We start from the raw sequence: 20,811 nt of genomic DNA on the forward strand, positions 1-20,811 counted from the left end.
TTCTGATCCCTCTCATTTACCAAAGCTATATGATTCTGGATAAATTTATTTGCAAAAAAGGTGAAATTTTGTTCATTCTAAAATTTTGTCTTTCTTTTCTTTTTTGAGGGCTCAAAGAAAGAAGAAGAAAAAAAATTTAATAAATGATTACTTTATTTTACATATCTTTCTACCATTCACATTTTTTTATATCATTTTATTATACTCTAGTTATAATTAAGGACTATAAATCATCAAACTACGAGTACTTTTAGCGCATAATGATTCATAAGAAAAAGAATTTTTTTTTAAAAAGTGAGTGAACGGCCCATCCAAATTTTTATATCAGATGTTAGTTTGCACTTTCAACTATCTTTGAATAAAATATTTTTGAAATTGAAGGGGGCGAGTTGCCAGAAATATTCTCCTGAAGTTACTTAACTCCGTTGATCAAAAAACTGCAAAACAGACCCATTTACTAAATAAGTAAGATACTTATTTGCAAAAAAAAGTGTTTATATGACAGATTACTTTATTCTGAACAAAATAAAAAAAAAAATTATTGCTCTATCACAAATATAAGGTGAGTTACAATCATTAATAGCCTTTGATGTATGAATCAAAATGGCGGCAAATGTGCCATTTTGGCAAAAATACAAATGCTTATAACTTTTAAACCCCTTAACCGATTTAAATATAATTGTTATTTTTGAAATCAGCACAAAAAATTCTATAAGTGTACAAATTTTCATCAAAATCTGAGACGTTGGGTGCCATTTTTGTAAAATCCTGTATGATTTGACATGGAATGACCCTACTATTATATACAATGTCTCAATAAATTCTGCTAATGGGATAGAAACTTGTAATGTAAATCTGAATTTCTACTCAAGTTACATGCAAATTTATTAATTATGAACAGGTGAATAAAATTGCTATAAGAACACAAAAAGGATAATTAAAATTATTTACCCAGGGACTTCTTAACATTTTCTGAAAAGGGAAGTTTTCTTTTAGATCTTAAAGATGTTTTCTTGGTAGCTGCCTTAGGAGATGCCTCCCAATGCTCGCTCATGGAACTTCCCTGAAAATAAAATTTCATTTTGTTTTATTAAAAAAAAGAAGACATAAATACTTGAAATATCAAAATTATTAATGAATGTACAGAATTTCTTTCACTTAACAGTTGAAATTGTAAAAATGCTGACACATTTCAAGCCCCCTTTTTTTATAAACAATTCAATAATAGATAAAGTTATGAAATAAGAAGTAACACTCTAAGAGCGTTAAACTTAATATGCGAAGTATGCATACCAATATTACAGTGAAACTTAAGGATAATAGAGCTATAATTATATCAGAACACATATCTTAAGAATGTATCACAAAATTGAGAGCTGCGATGTAGTAGTCATTCCAATGTTTATAAAAATGAATAAAGTTAATTTTAAGTGTAAAAGCAATAAGCATATAAAAAACAGATATTGGCCTAAAAACAATGCTGAAAACAAAATGAAAGACAGCAAAGTGTAATTGGATAATTCTAATTAATAAGTTGTGAATATCAAAAAAATTTAGAAAGAGATCAGTAGTCAAAACACCCAATATTACTTTTACAACATGACACAAAATGAAACAAGCTCACTGGTCAAATTAATTAAGTATATAGCGTTACAAATTGCTAGTAGTCAATTGATCAGAGATATGTTTGCTGCCTTATACTCTTTTTTAAACACAATACTTACCAAGGTAGAAATTAATAAAATTTAGTCACTGGTTCATGTGCCAAAGAGTAACAGATATTTTTAATCTATACAATTTTTCTTAGTCAAATAGTGTATTCAGATGTCCTGTACAAATCTTGTAACAATGGTTAGCAACGAAATTTTTTTTTTCTTTAAAAAAAGTTAATTAAGTGAATTTGAATGAGAAAAAATAATAGAAAAAATGTGCAATGCTCAAAATAAATTAATGATGAAATTGGTTTTGCAACACTAACTTAAACAAAAACATGTACCTGAAAATCAAACAACTAAAATTGTATACTAGCTCTTTACATCTATTCTAGTCCAGGGAACCACCGATTATTATTTCATGGTGGTTCCGAGTCAACTTTTTTCTCAGATTAATGAGCCACTGTTAATTTCAAACCCTGCCTGCCCTAAGAAACCAGACTCACTAGTTAAATTATCCACATGCAGGGTTAAAAACTAAAGGTGGTCAGTTGATACAAAATGAATCAAATTAGACTGAAACTACAATGAAATATTTAGTAGTCTACTGGACATAACGGTCAAGCTTGCGTAAATAGATTACCTGGTGGTTCGATTTTTCAAAGCAAACAGAAGAAAAGGAAAATTTTCAGCTCGAAACGTGTATATTACTGTTATATGTTCAAATCATTTAATTTTTTTTGTTGGTATAAATTGCTTCAGAAAAAAACTTCTGGCAAAATGCCAACTTTTCATTAAAAAGGAAATAAAATAGATGGAATAATAAAACAATGGAAATGATAATGTCAAAGACAAGAATTTCTTAATACATAGATTCTGTTTCAATACCTGCAATCTTCTTTCTAAAAATTAACTTTTCAAAATGTTAGTTTTTAATAAACAAATCAAAATTTGGCCCTAAGATATTGGAAACAATACTTTATTTAAAGAAAAATAATTACAAATTACTATAGTAAGAACAACAGAGACATTTGAATGAACCAATGAAGTGGGAATTAAGTTTGGACTGATGAAACCTTTAAGTCACGGGTCTTAAATGTGACTAAGATTTAATAGTTTCTACCCCTAACATGCTTAGATATTTCTAGATTAGTACTGGATATACTTTATGGAGATACTTTATTTTCACACGTACCACTACATACACACCACGTGAAAATAGTTGGCAAAATCTAGCAACTATTATCATGAGGATACAAATATTGAAATATTCCTTTTTTTTTCAAGCTCAGAAAGGAAGATAATTATACTTCATACATTTTTTAAGTATTTAAAATGCACTATTAAATGCAATTCTCTATTATTAATTTTAAGTGGTTCAAAGAAAGTTAAATGCAAGTTGTAGTAGCATTAACTATGCTTGCATTTTTAACATATAAATTTAATCACGAACTTTTTCAAATTATACTAATTAATATCTTCAGATAATAAATATTACTTATAATATACCACAGATTGAAGAAAATTCTAATTCAATTGAGGTTGGAAAAACTTGAATAGATTTGGGAAACTTTAATATAAATAATACATTTCTCGTCATGCATATTTAGCTGCCTAAATAGAAATTAAAAAAAAAAAACGATATTAGAAAAATAATATATTTTTTCTTCTTTACTTTCAAGAGCATATTTGGGGATTTGGTAGAGAAATTCTAATCAATAACATTTTAATCTTTAATAAGCACTGATTTCTATTAAAAAAAATAAAGAAAATATATTGGAATAACCTATAAGAGTTAGTAAATTATATCTGGTGGATGAATATCATAGAGGATGAATGCATTTTTAAAAACAAATATTGTTATAATCTAGATTTGCATATGCATAACAACTGCATATAGTATACTTGCCTCCCCACAACTATCTTTCCACATAAAATGTTTCTTTTAAGAACAAGTTTAATATACTTCAAGTAATCTTCGTCAGCGTACGGAAGATAACAACGCATTATGAACTTATCCCCATAAACTTTATTTACATAGTTTTGCAGTTTTCCCGCGATAATACATTTAATTTCAACAATAGAAGAAAAACAAAACGCTTTTTACGCTTTCATTAATGAGTCAAAACACAGTCCCAGTTAACAAAAAAGATTAAATATCTAGTAAATATTTTATGTATTTCAGATAATAATAATTTTAAGAAACTTTTTTTTGAACTAAAAGAAATCTGAAATAGCCTTATAAATCATTTTAGAACTAAATTTTCTTTTTTAAGGAAAAAAAATTAAATGTTTCATTGAAGTTGAAGTATATAAGCTGGCTAAAGATTATTGTTTACAAACAAAAAAAATATGGGAGGCGGGGTGGAAGTCCCGTGTCTCATAAAACTAATTTAAGTACGAATGAATACATATAATTGCGTCGCATTATTGTGTAATCGCAAAGAAAACATAAATATTTTTTATATATATAAGTTTTGACGATTTGAACACAACAACATGACGCATTTTCCATGCTATAAAGGACATTATTTATTTAATATTTTCGCGTGGAAAATCTCTGGTAACGTTAAAAAATGTTGTTAAACGACGCATTTAGAATTTCAATTGTCTATATGTATATTTCGCATTTATAATTAGAATCTAAAAAGAAGTTGTCGTCCAATTATTTGTATATATGGCCGATCTCGCTTTTTACGAGCCATAATTTAACGAGATCCCAGGTTCAAGGAGGAAATTATTTTGGAAATTGTTAGTATAATGTTAAAAAGCCTATTTAAAACCTTATTATTACGAGCACATGTAAATTTTAGTGTTTTTTTTTCCCTCAAAGTTTCTTGAAAATTATTTAATTAAAACTGCCTGAAAGAAAATAGTTAACTCTTCCTGAATTTAATTACTTTTGGTAGAATTGGAGCTCTGATTCTCTCATCTTAGAGAAAGAATCTCTATAGCTTCGGGGCTAATGCTCAACATTAGAGGCTCTTATGTTAACCATAAGTCTTTTTGCTAGTTCCTGGCAAAATGTTTTTTAATTAACTTTATTTTTATATGCATCATAGATTTTATTTTTGATAATTTTGACTGACCTAAATTTAACGAGCATATTGCTTTTTTCGTCATGTAAGCGAGTGGGAATATTTCTGTATTGTGATCTGTAACAGAATAATCTCAAAGTTTTTGCAACTAAAAAAAAACATCAAAGAAACGAACTAAGGCAAACAACGTTAAAGAGCACAAAAATATTTATAAAATACTCATTCTATAAATATTATTAATTGCACAGATGAAGGTTGCTCTTTGAGCATCCGAAACAGCTGTCTGTATTTTATAAATATCTTTGTGCTCTTTGACGTTGTTTGCCTTAGTTTGTATTTTAGCACAAAGGTCGCCCATTTGTGTATTTCGCCATAGTATATTTGTGTTGTCGCCAAAGAAACGAGCCAACTAAAAGGGTATAACTTGCAGCCACCCCCGGGCGAACCTCTTCATGTTTTGATTGTTTTTTAAAAATTTTCTCGTTTAAAATCAATTTTTCGTCTTACCGATTGTAGTGGATGTGGCAGATCACAATATTTAAACATCCCCAAACGAGTTACACTGTATACTTTTAAACATACTTTTCTTTCTTTTCAATTTAGCTTTATAATTTTTAACACAAGTTCTTGGATTTTGTATGTTTTGAAAACTATAAAATTATGCTATGATGCTTATGAAATTTAATGTCTGGAACAGAAAACTATATCTTTATTATGAAAGTTCTAAAGCCATCATTGTCTTGTTGCTTGATGTAACTAAAAAGTGACTTCACTGTAGATTCTTCCTTAAAAAAAAAAGAGCCTCTCCATAGTGAATTTTCATCTGAAACAAGACTTTCTAATTGGAACATTAGATAGGATTCAAAATATGCTCCAGATACTGAAATGGCTACCTCAGACATTTATCTTTTCAATTTACCTCATTTTTGAAAAAATTTGGAATTTTTGTTCAACCAATTCATTCTCACACTGATATCGGTTACATAATTCAATTAGATATGCATTATGGAGTTTTATGTAAACTGAAATCACTCATTTTTATTTAAATATTCCTTTATACTGTGTATTACTTCATTTTCAATAAAAAGTCATAATTATATATTTTTTAATACATCTTACAGATTAAAAATTTTGTAAACACTTACTTGAATAACTGCACAAATCTCTGTCTAGGTTTTTTTTAAGAGGTGACTATTTTGTGAAAATGTAAACATAATTTGTGAAATTTAAAAGTTATACTAAAAAATCAACACAAAAATATGGTAAAATAAGAAAATATTTAAGTATTTTTTGAAAATATGTTAAAAGTATATTGTGAAACTACTGTTTTTCCTAAAATTGAATTTGTGAAAGTACCGCTAAACGGCAGTAAATTTGCCCTGGACAGACCCCTACCCATGTAGCAAAATTTTATCTATAACAGCTTTTTTTTATCATTTTATTCTTGAAAGATCCAATGTATTATAACAGCATTAAAAAGGAGGGAAACAATTAAAATATGCTTAATCATCCATTACTTTCCATCAAATTCTACCATACCCACTTACTATTAAAATCATAATAAAAAATATTTATCTCAAATTTATTTTGATCACTACTCTACTAATTGGAAAACTTTATTCCTTTCCAACTAAGCTATAGCATTTTCTTCACTCAAAAAATTAATCCAATTCATTGGAAAAAATGTTTTCCAAAGGAAAAAAATTTTTTTTTCATTGATGAGAATTGAATTTAAAAAAAATGAAAGCAAATCAAAATTTTAAATTGGGAATCGGCACATACATGGATTTAATTGTGTTTCATTAGGGGAAATATAATGATAATCAATGTGATCAGAAGAGTATATTCCATGAAAAATACAACCCTTTTTATATGGGCAATAAGTTTTTTTTCCTAATGTATTGCTCTTATCTAGTGTAATTTTTGGTAGCTTAAGTACTTATCTGAAAACAACACTAAGCTACAGTGTATTTAAATGTTTTATCTCTACACTGTCTTAAGTTCTTCATTTGTATGAAACTAAAACTGTACGAGAAAAATTAAAAGTAACATAAAAAAAAGTGCATTTCAGGGGAAAAGAAGGGAATTTAATAAATTACATCACTGTGAAGAAGAAAATTAAAGTTCATCCCCCCCCAAAAAAGTTATAATTTGTACCCTTATAATAATTAAATTTTTTATGTTAATTATCTAATAAAACATAGTTTGGTATTAATTAGATAGCATGTCAATAGAAACAAGTTAGTTTAAACATTTGTTGTTGTATTAATAATTTTAGTAATGTAAATTTATTAACTAAAATTAATGCTATTGTTGATGATGCATTATTTATTGTAATGTTAATCATTTATTAATTAATACATTATATTTATATTTATTATTTCATTGGTTTTTATCTATAGCCATTTCATGTGTTCGCTTTTAACAAGGAAATACCTTTTTGTTTTATGTGTTATTCAATCAGTGATTGGTCAACAATTGTTGACTATTCCTCTTTCTTTTATCAGTTTTTTTAAGTGATATATTTCCTTATCTGACATAAGGTGATGTGAAAAGGTGTGCTGAATTATTTATCCAATAGTATGCAAGTTTTTTTCCTTCAAGTTTTTCAATCAATCAAATTACAATGAAATTGAAACTAGAATCTGAATTAAGTATTACTAAAGTTTTTTTTTTTTGAGTTGTGTAATTTTTGATAAGGAAAGATAGGTTATCTATCATTTTGTATAAAAGTGAAAAAACACATAATTTCATATTTATTTTTGCTGTTTATATTTTAGGTGATTTGCGTGCTTATTTATTGTCATGATATATTACAAGGTTATCCAGTTAATACATATTTTATTTATCTTGGTTATTAGCTGCTTAGGAGTTAAAGGTAAGTTTTTTTTATTATTAAATCTTTAATTATTTATTAGATTATCATTGATTCTGGTTAAAAAAAAAGAAATTCTTAAAATGGATTTCTGCCATTAGAGTTTTCATTGAAAGATTTTTGATATTTTAAAGTAATATTTGATAATGATATATGAATTTCATTTTATGAAATTCATAGCTGCCAACTCTACTGGATTTTCCAGTAGACTACTGGATTTTGGCAGATTCTCCTGGTCTACTGGTTTAATTAAAATTCTCCTTGTTTTTGTACATTCTAGAAAATTCCCTAAAATTGTGTAGGTTTCCTAAAAAAATCCCTAATTGAAATAGAATTTTTGTACAGATTATTGCTTGCTTGAATTATTAAATAAGTATTACTAATAAATAATGAAGTTAACCTCATTTATAGAAATCAGTTCAAATTTTTTTTGTTCTAAATTGTTCAGTTTGTTTTTATTCAGAGCTCTCTTTTTAAATTAATTAAAGAAATCTTTTAACTATGTTTGATGAATTAAATGCTGAATTATGAGTAAACGTAATACATAAAATTTTAAGTATGTTTAATGTCAATCATTACTGGAAAATATGGCAGTTTTTCTATTTTGATGACTGTAAAAATCCCTAAAATTCCCTATGTGTAAAATATTTAGTACACTATGCAACAATTACCACGAAATTTATATTATTTTGTAAAATCTACTGGATTTTTTCCTATCCATGTTGGCAGCTATGCTCCTGGTTTTTGTAAATTTTAGAAAATTCCCTAAAAATGAATGAGTTTCCAAAAAAATCCCTATTGAAATAGAATTTTTTTCAGATTATTGTTTGCTTGTTTGAGTATTTAAATAAGTATTACTAATAAATAATGAAGCGAACCTCATTTATAGAAATCAGTTCAAAACTTTTTTTTGTTCTAAAATGTTCAGTTTATTTTAATTCAAAACTCTCTTTTTAAATTAATTTTTTAAAAAAATCTTTTATTTATATTTTAATGAATTAAATGCCTATTAATACTCGAAATTATGAGTAAACATAATACATAACATTTCAAGTATGTTTAATGACAATCATAACAGGAAAATATTGCAATTTTTCTATTTCGATGACTGTAACAATCCCTATGTGTAAAATATTTAGTATATTATGCAATCATGATTATTTCTCAAAATCTACTTGATATTTTCCTATCCAAGTTGGCAACTATGCATATTTGATAATGAATTCAGCATCCCCCTTTTTCGTGTGCCAACTGGTCTGGCATTCAAAACTCTTTTCGTGGTACGAATTTCAGATGGATAGATGGCCTGGAAGAAGACCTTTTGGTCTTAAAAACTGGAAAACGTTAACAGGAAAAAGGTCGGTCTGGAAAAAACTTCTTGAGAAGACCAAGACCCACCCTGGGCTGTCGAGCCATTGATGATGATGATTTGATAATGAATTTTGTACATACAGGGTTATTCAGAATTCTTTACAGGTGCCCTATGTGTGACACTTATGCCACACAACCTGTGTAATTGTGATACTGCAATTCTTGCTAATTTCCATTCAACTTGGTGACTATAGAACCATGTTGAAGTGGGGATTCTTTCATATAGAAATTTTTCTTTTGAAAGATTATTCAAATTTGTTAAAAATTACAGGAGGTGTTTGATTTAGTTAAGGCCCTGGTTTAGTATAATACAGCTAGGAAAAATTGCAAAATATTCTTATAAGTTAACTATCATTTAAAACTGTTTTTATGTTGTTCAGTAAAATTGTTTTGCAAGGATAAGATCCAAGACTTGCATCTGGCTAGCAGGACAGATGTTTGCATGATTAAGCCTTGTATCTAAAAAAAGCCACATTTTTGAAATTTTCATTAATACAGTAGACTAAATTAGAAAATGTAATGTCTCGTATCAAAGTCAACTTAAGAACTGGATATCTTAGTTGATTTTTATAAACAGTGTACAATATTATTTATTTATTTTTAAATTTCCAGTTAAGTTTTACTCAAAATCCATGTCTTTTTAAAGCATTTTTTACTGTAACTTAGATTTAAGAAATTTTTTAAAAAATAGTGGATTAAAAGTTTTATATTTATTTTGACATAAAAAACATTTATTCAATAGCAAGTTCTTTTGAAGAATTTTAATCAGCCAGATAGTTACATGTAGCGGTATGTGTTTACTACTGATCTAAATTATGTATTTTTTAAAACTTTTATCTAAACTATATTGTTACTTATAGGAGAATCAAGTTTGTCACGTGTCTGCTATTTGACTCCTCAAAATCTTCCGCCCAGGAAAGTCAACTCTTCTCTCTGCACTCACATCATTGCTGGTTTTGGTTCAGTGCGAGATGGAGTGATTTACTTGGGAACGGATGCAGACAAGAAAGTGTTTCGGGAAACAACTGATTTGAAAAGCAAAAATCCTAACTTGAAGGTCCTCCTGACCATCGGAGGTGGTGGAAATGATGGTGGCTTTTCTTATGCTTTCAACTCCACACTAAACAGAACAAGGTTTGGATACTTTGTTGTTTAATTTTGTATACCTTGCAACATTCCATTGATTGCCAAACATAAGAGGGTTGCTTGATTGTTGTTACTAGTCAAAATTTGATGCTTGTTCTCATTGGAATCTTTTGTTTATGCCATTGCTGGTATCTGAGTGTTAGTCTAAGTTAGTCAAGCCAAGCCATTAGATCCTGGCTTGCCATTATGGGTGTGACACACCTGATTTGTAACATATTGCAATTCCAAGAGAATAAGAGCGTAATTTATTTAGAACAGTAGATTACATATCCTTTAGGTATTTAGAACAGCAAGGTTGAGAGGTCACTAGACAAACACTTCAAGTGGAACATACTAGCGAAACAAAGTAGTGGAAAAACATTAGTCATTGGTCCTCAATAACCAGACAAATTACCGAAGTAAGCACTTTTCGAATACAAATCTAGCTTTGTATTTTAGCAGAGATTTCCAGAAAATACTTAATGCTTCAGAATTAAGATTCCAGTGAAATCTCTAACTTAAAAAAGACAAAACGTTAACAGGTAGTCACAACAATTTCTCCCCTGCAAGTTGTCACCCAATCAGTTTACTTCTAGTTCCTATCTGTAGGATATTCCATCAGTTTTACATGGTGGTCGATTATCCAACAGCTATTCCAGACCCCGTCTGTGGAGTTCCAGCATAATTGACGAATTTTCAATTAATGGTATGCTACAATGACAAAAAATAAGAAAAAGTATAGCATACCTGGTAGTGTTTAACCTAGTACCTATTCTGCATAAAATCAATGCCAGTATTTAATGTATAAAAATTTAACCTAAATTATTTAAACTAACTTGAAAATAAAAATTAATCTGAATTCTTATTTATGATGTTTCAGGTGACTTGTCTATCCATCGGCAAATTACGCCGGAACTACTAAAAAATGTAGTCCTGGGGTTGTGGGGAAAAAAGATCTTCGTAAAACAAACATCAAATTTTACCAAGTAACATCCCCTTTAATTCAAGTTACAATGCTTTTAACTTTATTAATTGACAAAATGTTACAATCTTTCAATGCATTATATATAAACTTATTGCTTTGATGCCCACAATTTTAAAATACAGTGTTTTTATGAAGTTACCCTGTTTAGTTAAACCAACATTAATATTTTCTGATAGGACTTAGAATATATATTATATGGACCATGAAAAAAAGAAATATGCAATATAGATAATTTCAGCTACTTTATTGCATGTAAAGATGGCAGCTATTACTTTTTATGTACAAAAAGAAAGTTACTGAAATTATCAGAAATTGAATTTTTCTATTGGATGCTAAATTTATTTTTTAGATATGTAACTCTACTAAGAAACGCTTCATTTGGTTTATTCATGTATATGCTCAGCCATGGGCCAGCACATTGTTCTGATATCAGAGCTCTATTTTTTAACAGCTATAGTGAGAACACCAATAGTTTTTATTTTTATTAGAAGATGTGGACAGTGCTTGAGATGGTATCCTACTCTCCATACATCAACAACACACTCTTGAGAGACTTTTCAGCCACATCAGATTTTGTGTGCCCCTTGCTGTGCATATGCGCCCATTGTCTTGTCTATTACTAAGGCCACACTCATGACCATTGATGGTAGGAGTGACAGCTGAAAACACCATGCTGATGGGTTCATTGTTTGACTGTACTTTCTTTGAATGCTTTACTTATTTTTCAAGTAATATCTGCAACTGAAAGCTTAAATTATTAAATAAGAATCATCCTCAATTTTTATTTTTCTCTATTTTATTTAAGATCATTATCCAGGAATATTTTTAGTTTGCTGAAGTAGTTGATGTATTTACTATTAGTTGAAGAAGAATTTGTTTGGTGTATTTAAAATTGTCCATATGTTATTCCAGTATGATGTAGATATTAAACAATAGAAACTGCTTTAATGATGAATTAAATTTGATAAATAGTAAAGATATTTTATTTCAGGAATATCGAATCATATGGATCTCCAAAGCAAAAAAATGGTTCATTTTTAAGTACATCTATATTAATGAATTTAAAAAATGGTTCAGGGTGTGGGGCTGCAGGGCTAAGTCCCACAGGACAATTCCATTTACCAAGAAATCAAGAAATTGCGAGTGTCTTGTGTACGTTGGCATAGTTTTCACCAAGGAAAGTTTAAGAATTCATTTATTGGCTATTTATTGATTGAATTTAAGGCCAAGGCTCTTTTTCTTAGCCTTAAGCATTCAAATGTTTTGGCGGAAAAGAAAGCATGGGAAATAATAAAGAATTATAATGATTTTTGAATTCTACACTAATGTGTTAAGCAGATGGATTCTCTGAAAATAGATTTTATTCTGCACTCATTTCAAGGTTGTGGTATAAAAAGATTACAGATTATATTAATAATTTTTATTTATTGAAAAAAGATTAAATAAGATAATAATTTGGTTTTTAAATGTTAGGAAATATGTTATGCATATTTCAGCATGACAATCATCTTAAACTCACAAATTAAGTGTGAAACTTATGCTTCACACATATAGGACAGTGTTTTGAAATCCAATTTACTCAAAGAACCAGCAAAATATTTCAGTGTTTTATCACAGACTGATGAAGTTAGTAATTGGATTATTATCATAATTTTTACTCATGCAAAATTGTGGCATTTAAGCACAACAGTATCTGCTGCTGTTCTGGAGGATTTCTGCTACTGAACTCTCTCTCTCTCAATTTAAAATATTTTGAGCCTTTACTTATTTTAAATATAAATTTTTATTTCAATTCTAATGCAAATATTAATCTATGGATCAATGATCGAGAAACAATGATGTAAGATACGATAATTTTGTGGTTAATTATGTTTACCTTTTATTCTATGTTAACCTTTTATTCTATGTTAACCTTTTATTCTACGTTAACCTTTTATTCTATGTTAACCTTTTATTCTAGGTTAACCTTTTATTCTATGTTTACCTTGAATTCTATGTTTACCTTGAAGTATCTTGCATTATTTCCCATCTAACATTTCATTTGTAGTAACCCAATATTTCTTTTTAATATGTGTAAATTATTAAAAATATTATTTTTTATTATTTCAGATTTATTATTACAACTTTAGTTACTTTGTATAAATACAATTTTGATGGATTGGATATTGATTGGGAGTTTCCAGTTTGGAATGACAACACCAAAGAAGACAAGGAAAATTTCGCTAATTTCTTAAAGGTAATATATTTATTGATAGGTGGATCTGTTATGTAGAATGATAAAATGGATATATAGGTGGAATGAATGGACTGATTGGTGGAATGTTAAAATGAATCTGTTAGTTACAGTTTTTGCTAGGACTTGTAGGTTAGTTAGGACTTGATCTAGATGTTGCTGTCGATCAAGTAAAATCCAAAATAAGAATTGAAACTCGTATGTTCATAAAGTTTACAAATATAATAGAACATATACCAAAGTTGGACTGAATTTAGGGTTCCCAACAGGTTCCTTAAAAAAAGCACTGAGATGTAAATTTTTGTAACCTTTTATATATTTTTTTTATTAGTTTTTCATGTATTAAAACTTTGCTTTATATTTAGGAATATGCCACAATTGCAAAATTTTATGCTGAAGCTATAGGTAAAAATCGATCTCTGTTAAGTGTTGCTGTAGCTGCTCCACAAAATATTGTTGATTCATCATATGATGTTCCTCAAATGGCTAAGTAAATATTTTGTGATTTATTTTCAATTGGTAAATAAACTGGTGCCTTTTACTGTTCTGCAAAATATATTCTTAAAAAAATGGCAAATTTTTCCTTTAAAACTTTACATGACTATTCTTTAATTTAAACTTTAATTATTTTTTGTTTTTTGTTGCTTATTTCAAACAATATACCAAATAATATTTGCATGGTGTTGTTGATTAAAATGTTTAAATAATATGTACCAATTAACCATTGGTTATTTTTAATTTGCCAATCACATATTCTGTTATTTGATAAATTTAGTGATTGCTTGAGTATCAAATATACGGTTATTTAAAATACAAACATTATTTATTTTAAAAAAAAAATTGCATGTAAATCAGTATTTTTCAGTCATATTATTTTCTATTAAATAAATAATGAGACCTGATAATAAAAAAATGGTATGATAACTTTTCAAATGTAGTTTTATTAATAGAAATTACATATTTTAAATGCAAGCATTCTTTTGTTTTTAAAAAATACTTTTATATAAGTCAGTGTTTTTCAGTCATATTATTTTCTATTTTATAAAAAATGAAACATGATAATGAAACCTGAAGATAAAAAAAATTTTATGATAACTTTTGAAATGTAGTTTTATTAATAAAAATTACATATTTTAATTGCAAGCATTCTTTGTTTAAAAAAAAAAATTAAATATAAATCAGTGTTTTTCCGTCTTATTATTTTCTATTATATAAAAAATGAAACCTGAAAATTAAAAAAAATGGTATGATAATTTTTGAAATGTAGTTTTATTAATAGAAATGACATATTTTAAATACAAGCATTCTTTGTTTAAAAAATAATTAAATGTAAATCAGTGTTTATCAGTCATGTTATTTTCTATTATATAAACAATGAAACATGATTATGAAACCTGAAGATAAAAAGAAACGGTATAACTTTTGAAATGTAGTTTTATTAATAGAAATTACAGATTTTAAATACAAACATTCTTTGTTTTAAAAAAAATTAAATGTAAATCAGTGTTTTTCAGTCATATTATTTTCTATTATACAATGAAACATGATTATGAAACCTGAAGATAAAAGGAAACGGTATAACTTTTGAAATGTAGTTTTATTAATAGAAATTACATATTTTGAATACAAGCATTCTTTGTTTTAAAAAAAAAAAAATAATTGTAAGTCAGTGTTTTTCAGTCATGTTATTTTCTATTATATAAAATTTAAACATGATAATGAAACCTGAAGATAAAAAAATGGGTATGATAACTTTTTAAATGTAGTTTTATTAATAGAAATTACGGAAAATATTTTTAATGAAAACTTTTTATTGAAATTTTATTTCGATTGAAAAAGTTCTATTTACTTTAAAATGATTATGTTGGATTTATAGTTTTAAGGAAAGAAGAAATGGAAAACTGGACTTAAATTAAAACATTTTGCTTTCTTCCTTGAAGTATTAAAGTAACTTTTTTTAATTAATAAATAAACACCTTTAGTTGCTAATAATATTGGCTGTTGTGTGAGCTTAAAAACAATTATAATTTAATAACTTCTATGAATTAATTGACTTAGTAATTTACAATTTTTATTAACCCCTAAATCAGCATCTCCCTACTACCTCAGCAACCCCTAAATCAGCAACTATTCTCTCAAAAATTAAAGACATCAAAAATTGAACTTTAATGAAAATATTTTATTTTTCTATTTTAAAATAGGAAAGTTGCATTAAAATAGAAAAGTTACAGACTTATGATTAACAAACACCCTATGTTGTTGATATTACTGCTTGTTACATTAACTTAAAAATAATTACAATTTTATAACTTCTATGATTTATTTGAGTAATCAATTAACAATATTTATTAATCTTTAAAAATATACTTTATAATATACTTAAAAACAGACTGCAATTTTTTCATAAAATTGCCAGACTTGTTTACTTTTAATTTTTAAATATCATCATGAAAGTTCTTAAACCTAAATGTGTTTCTAAAAAATTGTCTAGTTCCTATGTACTCTCTACTTTACTACCAGTGTCAAAAGATTGTATTTTGAGTTCAAGATCTGCATTTAAGAGTTAAGATACTTTAAAATATGTCTTTTTTCTTTTTATTCTGATGTAGCATAGTTCTTTATAAAACTTCATAGTTCTTTATAAACTATATGGTTAACTATTTTCATGTAACCAACACTCTTTTTATTGTTTCAGATATATTGATTTCATAAATCTAATGAGTTATGATTTTCATGACTTTTTTTGGTATACTCCCTTTACTGGGCACAACAGTCCTCTTTTCAACAGAACCACTGAGAAAGCATATTTTGCTACTCTCAATACAGTAAGTTCATTTATTTTAACGCTGTAAAAAATAGATCTGTTTTTTTTTTTTTTTTTTTTTTTTTTTTTGAAAAAAAAATTCACAGGATTTTTCTCTTTACTCTTACAGTCTATCAGGTTTACAAGAATGCTGGTCTTTTCTGAAAAGGGCCAGGCTATTTGGTTTATATTAAAAAATCTAACTTTTAATTGAAAAAATTGGTCTTTATTGACTTTTTAATATTTTATATTTTATTATTCAAAATTAACATACATGTGGTTATATGAATTTTATTACGGACTATTAAGTAAAATATGTTATATTAATTTTACTTTCTCTTAAGGGTTTTTATTCTGTAAATAAATAAAATATTATCAATTTTAATAATGTTATTATTTTTATGTTTTTTTTTTAAATTGTACTAAATCTTTTATAAATTAGGAATTTTATTTAAAACTATTCATGATTTGTTTGAAATAATTTATTTTTTTAAAATGTCGGACAATTATAATTACTATAGTAATTATAGTTGATTTTGCATTACCTATTTACTTATGCTGCATTAACGAAATAACTTAATGAAAACAAAACACTGCATTAACGAATAACTTAAACAAAACGAAATAACTTAAATTGTTTTTGTTTTTTTTAAATATTTATTATATTTTATGAATGATCGTTTTAGAAATCTGCCTTTTTCAAAAGTGGATATTATTTACATTACAACTAGCATTATAACTTTACATTAAGACTAGCATTTATGACAGGATTATTAATAAATGACAACACAAAGAAAAAGAAAAAAAGATGCAGGTATGATGAATTGAGGTACGACTGTGGTAGTTTTTAGTAGATTTATTATGAATAATGCATTGTAAATATTAAATTATGCAACTTTGAAATAGCTTCTAAATTTTTTAAACTTTTTTTCAGGCATGGGCAGCTGCGTATTGGCATCAACTTGGGATGCCCAAGTCCAAAATAATGGTGGGTATACCAACATATGGCCATTCTTATACTCTTGTGAATCCTGATATAAATGGTGTTGATGCTCCAGCTGTTGCCTCATTTGGTGATGTGACATTTCCTCAGGTAAACATGATATAGTTTTGCATTCATTGGCAGCATATTCTTATACTTTGGATTATTGCTAGTATAAATAAATATATTGCAGTTGAATGTCTTAAAAAATGATTTTAATAATCCAAGAACTATTAAGCTTAATTTTTCTTGCTTGTGATTATCATGAAGATTGATGAAAAAATAAATGTTTGTTAAACTTTGTTGAAAGAACATATTTCTATAGCAATTACTTTTATTGAAAATGATGTCAATTCAGAATTGAAGGCAGTAATTTAATTTATGGCAAGTTACAATTATCTTTATAGTCCAAGATAAATGAGGGCATAAGTAGATGATTTTCCCAGAAAATAATAATTTACAGGTAAAATAATATTAGATGAGACAGGATTAATTTCTTGTTTTTGAAATCATAGTGCAGAGCTCATGGTGCTAATAAGAAGATTATCTCATCGAAATAAAATTATTAGAAGCAAATTTATAGTAGCGGGATGTGCAACTGAAAAAGAAACCCCTTAGAATGTAGATTCTAATGATTATTAGTGTGATAATTCGAGGCTAGAAAATAACTCACCAAGCAGAATAAAAAATCCATGATTTAGCTAAAAATAGCTATTTATTATACTATATATACTATTTTAAAAATAGCTAAAGTCTCTTTTCTTAACTTAAGAATTTAAAATGACTCAGATGCAAAAAGTTAAACACAGCCATTTTAAAAAGCCAAAACAGTGCAACAATCTTGTAAGGGTTCTTGGATTTTAAGTAAATATTTTAATCATTTGTATGAAAGTACTCAAATTCCTCTTAAAAATCAAAGATTAATGATTATTGATTATGTTTATTGAGAAAAAGATTAAATAAAAGATTAATTTACTTAAAAAAAAATTTAATAAAATATTAATTTACTTTTTAATCTTTGTAATGGCTATTACTGCTATTTTGTTGATTGGTATTTTTTAATAAGTACTAAATTTGCTAATGTTAGTACAAAGATACCTTCGTCTAAATAGGCTTTTACGGAGATATGTACAGTAGAAAATTGTTGATTGTGATAATTACACTGTGCATGAAGCTGATCGTTAAGTGCTAAATTAATTAATGAAACTTTTTAACTATGAATCAAATTAGTATATTAATGTTATTCTCACCAAAAAATAATAATAATTGTAAAGTGAATTATAATATAGTTGATATACATAGTTAAAAAGTTTAGACGCAGATTTAAATATAGCATAGAATTGCATTAAAATAAAAATAAATAAATAAATAAAACTCGTTTTCTTAGCTTTAAACTCTTAATTTTGAAAATAATTGAACTCAAAATCAAAGTAACAGTACAGGTAAAAACTTTTAAATTAGGGTTACTGAAATATTTACAGGAAAACGATACCTTTATAACTTTTATTAATTTATACTGATGACTACCGAAACAAAATAAAAATTAATGTGGAGAAACTGCACCCCATCATGTGAGTTCCCGGCAAATAAAAATTAACCGGCATCAAATGAAAATAGTGTTAAATTCTTATATTTTTATGCTATACAGAGATAATGATCTTTATCATCTCCTGAAAATAGTTCAATTTATGTTTTAGGTTTGCACTTATTTATCGAATGGGGCACACCGTGTTTTTGACAATGAGAGCCTAGTACCATATTTGTATTCTGGTTATGACTGGATATCTTATGAAGATACTACCAGTATTTATGGAAAGGTATGTTAATGATTTTTTAACCTAAATAATACTAACCTAGTAAAATTTATGTACAAAATATGTAAATATTAAATTTTAATATTTATGTAACTGTTTAAATATATAACTACAAATTTCTACCAACACTTTAAAGATGAGAAAAGAATAATATCAATTCCAATTTATATGAATTACAATTTTTATTGATTACAATTTATTAATTGCAATTTATATTATATTTTTATCATTCACTCTTTGTTGAAATGTTGCATGTTAATTACACGAAAATAAAAGTTGTAAGTTTTTTTCATAGAATTTTTACATTTCTTCCTATTTTTTGCATCACTAAAAATAAAACAAACAAGAAATATTTATAGAACAAAATTTTGTCAGTTTTGCTATTTTAACCTCCTGGCGATGGCTAAAGATATTTTGATCTGTTGATTTTCTACGGAAATCAGTTTCCCTTTTTATTATTCAATGTGAAATTTGTGTATTAAGGAAAAACTTAATGAAAACTTGTCCAGTTAAAAATTTATTAAAACCATAAAATCAAGCAATTCAATAAATTGGTCCCAGTATTGAATGAAGTTTTTTTTATGTGCTTGTCTGGTTAAAAAAATATGCTATAAGGCATATTTTATAACATTTTATAATAATTTATTTGTCAAATGCCAGTTACATTAGCCGTTAGGCCATTAAACTTCTTGCTTGCCAATAGCGTTGAAATATGCAAGAAAAATCTGTCAGTACTTCACACTCGTCCAAATGTTCTGCCGTCACTGGCCGTCCACTATCTCATATACATTATAATAATAAAAAAATCTTTCTAAGACTGTTTTTAATAATGCTTTTATTAATAATTGGAACTTTAATATTATTTCAATAAAGTTTTATAAAATATTTATTCAAGTATTGGAAAATCAAGAATATATTGTATTATGCTATGTTTGCAAAACTATTATTTTTATTCAATTACTCACATTTCATTTTTTACAAACTGGAAGTTTTTTCTTATTAAAACAAAATTTAAATTATGATACAATATCCTTTTATTTTAATTTGATGCACTGATATTATACACTTTTAATATTTAATTTAATACACTTCGAATATAAACCGGCTTGTGTACGATGCTGACATGACACAATCATGCCATTGGTCGTGACATTGTAAATCCTTAAACTCCAAGTTCCCTCTGGCTTACAAAGACCTGGTGTTGTGGGAATGCTTTGCTTTATTTGTTTATTTATTTTTTTGTATATTTCTCTTTTCAGTTTAGCAACACAAAAAGACTATTCCTTGCTTTTTCTTCTTTTTTTTTTTAATTTTGGGAAAGAAAATATAAAAACTTCTATTTAAATTAAACAAAAATTAAACTATGTTTAATAAAAAAAAACTATCTTGAAATGTCTATAAATTTTTGGTTAGTTTATAAAACATAAAAAACCTTGACCGAAATTGATTGTATGGTTGGATTTTTTTTCCTTTCTATATGTGAAACTTTAAAAAGAGATTGAGTTTGAAACCAAAACACTTATATAATACTAAGGTCAGGTTTATCTTTTGCTAAAATTTTAATTTTTATTTCTTTTAACTGTAGGCGAAATGGATTATATCCGAAGGCTATGGTGGTGCCATGACTTATAACTTGAACTCAGACGATTGGAGTAGTGTCTGTGATAAAGAACCCTTCATATTACATCGTACCCTTTATAATGTATTCAATGGTTTATGATCTTAAAAATATTTATTTTTAATGTCATTTACAGCCTTATAGTTATTTATATTTTATTTATTATTTTTGTTTATATTTGTACATAACATATTTCATGCAATAAAATTATATATTTTTAGACTTTGCATTTTTAATTTTTCTTGTTGCAATAATGTGTGTAATTTTAATTATTTCAATATTATTCAAATAAAAGTGGAAATAAGCTTTTGTAAT

The 20,811-nt window shown here is 26.7% G+C and overlaps 2 protein-coding genes across 6 annotated transcripts in view; one reads left to right on the top strand and one right to left on the bottom strand.

Annotated features, from left to right (window-relative positions):
* The window catches only part of LOC107446396 (uncharacterized), a 45,353-nt gene extending 41,359 nt beyond the window's left edge, over positions 1–3,994 (bottom strand). The window contains exons 1-2 of the mRNA XM_016061028.4: positions 3,562–3,994; positions 952–1,063 (exon numbers count right to left, since the gene is read on the bottom strand). Of these exons, the coding sequence (XP_015916514.2) occupies positions 952–1,063; positions 3,562–3,585 (136 nt within the window). The 5' untranslated portion in view covers positions 3,586–3,994. The remainder of the gene's footprint in view (positions 1–951; positions 1,064–3,561) is intronic.
* On the top strand, positions 3,983–20,718 carry LOC107446395 (chitotriosidase-1). Of its 5 annotated transcripts, none has more exons than XM_087152046.1 (9): positions 3,983–4,215; positions 7,471–7,568; positions 9,797–10,070; positions 13,156–13,282; positions 13,645–13,769; positions 15,975–16,104; positions 17,017–17,175; positions 18,762–18,881; positions 20,464–20,718. In XM_087152046.1, the coding sequence occupies exons 2-9, from the start codon at positions 7,496–7,498 to the stop codon at positions 20,596–20,598; spliced, it is 1,143 nt and encodes a 380-aa protein (XP_087008172.1). In that variant the 5' UTR covers positions 3,983–4,215; positions 7,471–7,495; the 3' UTR covers positions 20,599–20,718. The 5 variants fall into 5 exon arrangements, with proteins under 5 accessions (XP_087008172.1, XP_087008170.1, XP_087008169.1 ...); XM_087152044.1 differs by having other exon boundaries at positions 3,990–4,775; positions 7,372–7,568; XM_087152043.1 differs by having other exon boundaries at positions 3,990–4,403.
* Positions 20,719–20,811: the final 93 nt, after the last annotated feature.

The sequence above is a fragment of the Parasteatoda tepidariorum genome, chromosome 9 (genome assembly GCF_982258835.1).
Source record: "Parasteatoda tepidariorum strain Cologne lab strain chromosome 9, Ptep-v5.0, whole genome shotgun sequence".
Lineage (NCBI taxonomy): Eukaryota > Metazoa > Arthropoda > Arachnida > Araneae > Theridiidae > Parasteatoda > Parasteatoda tepidariorum.

Bases quoted from the DNA above. Each gene is read 5' to 3' on its own strand.
- LOC107446395 (XM_087152046.1), top strand. From the start codon at position 7,496: ATGATATATTACAAGGTTATCCAGTTAATACATATTTTATTTATCTTG. The intron at 7,569-9,796 runs GTAAGTTTTTTT...TGTTACTTATAG, and splicing joins TAGCTGCTTAGGAGTTAAAG to GAGAATCAAGTTTGTCACGT. The intron at 13,770-15,974 runs GTAAATATTTTG...TTATTGTTTCAG, and splicing joins GATGTTCCTCAAATGGCTAA to ATATATTGATTTCATAAATC.